General features: G+C 36.3%; 1 protein-coding gene across 1 annotated transcript; it reads right to left on the reverse strand.

Moving 5' to 3' along the window:
• Positions 1 to 1,262: 1,262 nt before the first annotated feature.
• Positions 1,263 to 2,027, reverse strand: LOC128132979 (uncharacterized). Its single transcript, XM_052770001.1, has one exon. The coding sequence runs from the start codon at positions 2,025 to 2,027 to the stop codon at positions 1,263 to 1,265; it is 765 nt and encodes a 254-aa protein (XP_052625961.1).
• Between the last annotated feature and the right edge of the window lie 456 nt (positions 2,028 to 2,483).

Consider the following 2,483-nt stretch of genomic DNA (forward strand, 5'->3'; position numbering starts at 1 on the left):
TCCTTCATCATTTACCATTATATCCTTTAGCCCATATGTCTTCCACATCTTAAAAGTGAAATGATTAACAGTTGGAAACGCAAGTTTTTTCCCCACAAAAAACCCATACAAAGTAGCATGATAAGGAGCTCCACCCAACATTAAATCTGCATAAGGCAACTCAACTTTCCCCTTAGGCTTTCCATCATCTTTTGGAATTACTTTGATATTAAGATCCACTGCAGTGATTGTTGATTCAACCATACGAGCATAAGATTTTTTATTGTAATCACTAACCAACTTAGCTGCAGGGGATATAACAGGTTTGGAAAAATCCACGTTCAAGAAATTTGCTCCCTGTTCCTTCTTCATATCATTACCAGAATCAACTTCCAAATTACCATTCTCATTCATAGAATCTTTCATATCTTCATCAATACAATTAGTAGGACTACTAATTGGGTTAATAGGATTATCTTCAGAGACTAAAATGGTACCTGATATAACAGGAGCAACTTGCGATAAGGGGGACTTTCCCAAAATGCCCTTGACATTTTTTTTTTCAGTTACAGCTCCAATCACTGAAGAAGACGAAGCATTCTCCATAATCTTCGAAACATTGAGAACCTTGGAGGAAATCGATTCATCAACAGGCATCTGAATCGAAACTCTATTAGCGCTAACATTTTCCTTAGAAGAAATAAATCCCTCAACCATGTCTGATGTTACTGGAAGCATAACAAATCCTTTTTCCTCAACCATTTCATTCTTCAATTTAGACACCCCAACTGTTTTGTTTTTATTCTGTGATTCCAATTTCTTCTCATTCGCAATCGCTTTTTCAAATGCATCTAGCTCCGATTTAATGAATTCTGGATCAACATTTTCTTTTCCATACCCAGATTTGATTACTTCACGAACTCCAGCTCTCAGCACGACCTTCGATCTTTCAATTGGTGATTTCGAACTCAAATACTTCTTTTCTTCCAGAATTCTAAAAGCCTTAGATTCCATTTTTCCTTTCAATCGAAGTGGCTTCTCCCCAGCATAGGGAGAAATTTCCTTGTGCACAGCTCTTCTGCCTCTTCTTTTAGCTCCAACATCAGCATCCAAATCGTCTTCATAAACTTTTAGATTATATGGATCGGGAGGATCTGTGTAATTCATTCCGAACATCAGCATCCAAATCCCTATGCTGTGGCTTCTCCCCAGCATAGGGAGAAATTTCCTTGCTTCGATCTTCTTTTTGGACTTCTTTTTGAATTTCTTGTTCTTTAACTTTTTTATTTTTTTTCCATTTCTTGATTATCCATATCTCTTGAATTTGCATCTTTATTGCTAACATCCATTTCTTCATTAACAGGTTTCGAACTTTTCTCCAAGGATTTAATTAAATCTACCTTTCCTTCTTCATTTATAACCACACCAGCATTGAATTTCTGCCCTTTATTGCTTTTCTTTGTTACTAACGTGAATCCATCATCATCCATTTTCTCTTTTTTTCCATTTTCTTCTCTGTTAACAGCAACATCAGCTACATTATCATTTTTTTTCCCATTTAGAATCCCACAATTACTATTTTTATGCCCATAAACTTTGCAGTGATTACAAACATCAGGCCTCCACGTATACTCTATCCTGCATTTTGATTCAACTTTTTCTCCTGTCCCAAAATCAATTGAGACCACACTTAATTCTTTCATCCATTCTGTTTCTGCTGACATTTCCACAAGAAATCGCATAAATGCTGGCCTTCCCCAATGTTCATTACACATTTTTTGAGTTATTTTATCCATAGCAATTGGTTTCCCAATCTCATTTGCAATCAAAGTAATTCCTTTGCTGTTCCAATACTCCAAAGGTACATTAAACACTTTAACCCAAACAGGAACTGAATTAATTTGTGGTTTACTCAGAACTAAACCTGGCCTCCATCTTTGAACAAACATAGGAACATTGTTAATCAGCCATGGTCCTCCCTCCAGCACATTCATCATTCCTTCCTTAGAATCAAACTTAAAGAAAAAAAATCCTTCATCATTTACCATTATATCCTTTAGCCCATATGTCTTCCACATCTTAAAAGTGAAATGATTAACAGTTGGAAACGCAAGTTTTTTCCCCACAAAAACCCATACAAAGTAGCATGATAAGGAGCTCCACCCAACATTAAATCTGCATAAGGCAACTCAACTTTCCCCTTAGGCTTTCCATCATCTTTTGGAATTACTTTGATATTAAGATCCATTGCAGTGATTGTTGATTCAACCATACGAGCATAAGATTTTTTATTGTAATCACTAACCAACTTAGCTGCAGGGGATATAACAGGTTTGGAAAAATCCACGTTCAAGAAATTTGCTCCCTGTTCCTTCTTCATATCCTTGGAGAAAAGTTCGAAAAGAAGTATTTGAGTTCGAAATCACCAATTGAAAGATCGAGGGTCGTGCTGAGAGCTGGAGTTCGTGAAGTAATCAAATCTGGGTAGGGAAAAGAAAATGTTG

The sequence above is a fragment of the Lactuca sativa genome, chromosome 3 (genome assembly GCF_002870075.4).
Source record: "Lactuca sativa cultivar Salinas chromosome 3, Lsat_Salinas_v11, whole genome shotgun sequence".
NCBI classification, from domain to species: Eukaryota; Viridiplantae; Streptophyta; class Magnoliopsida; order Asterales; family Asteraceae; genus Lactuca; species Lactuca sativa.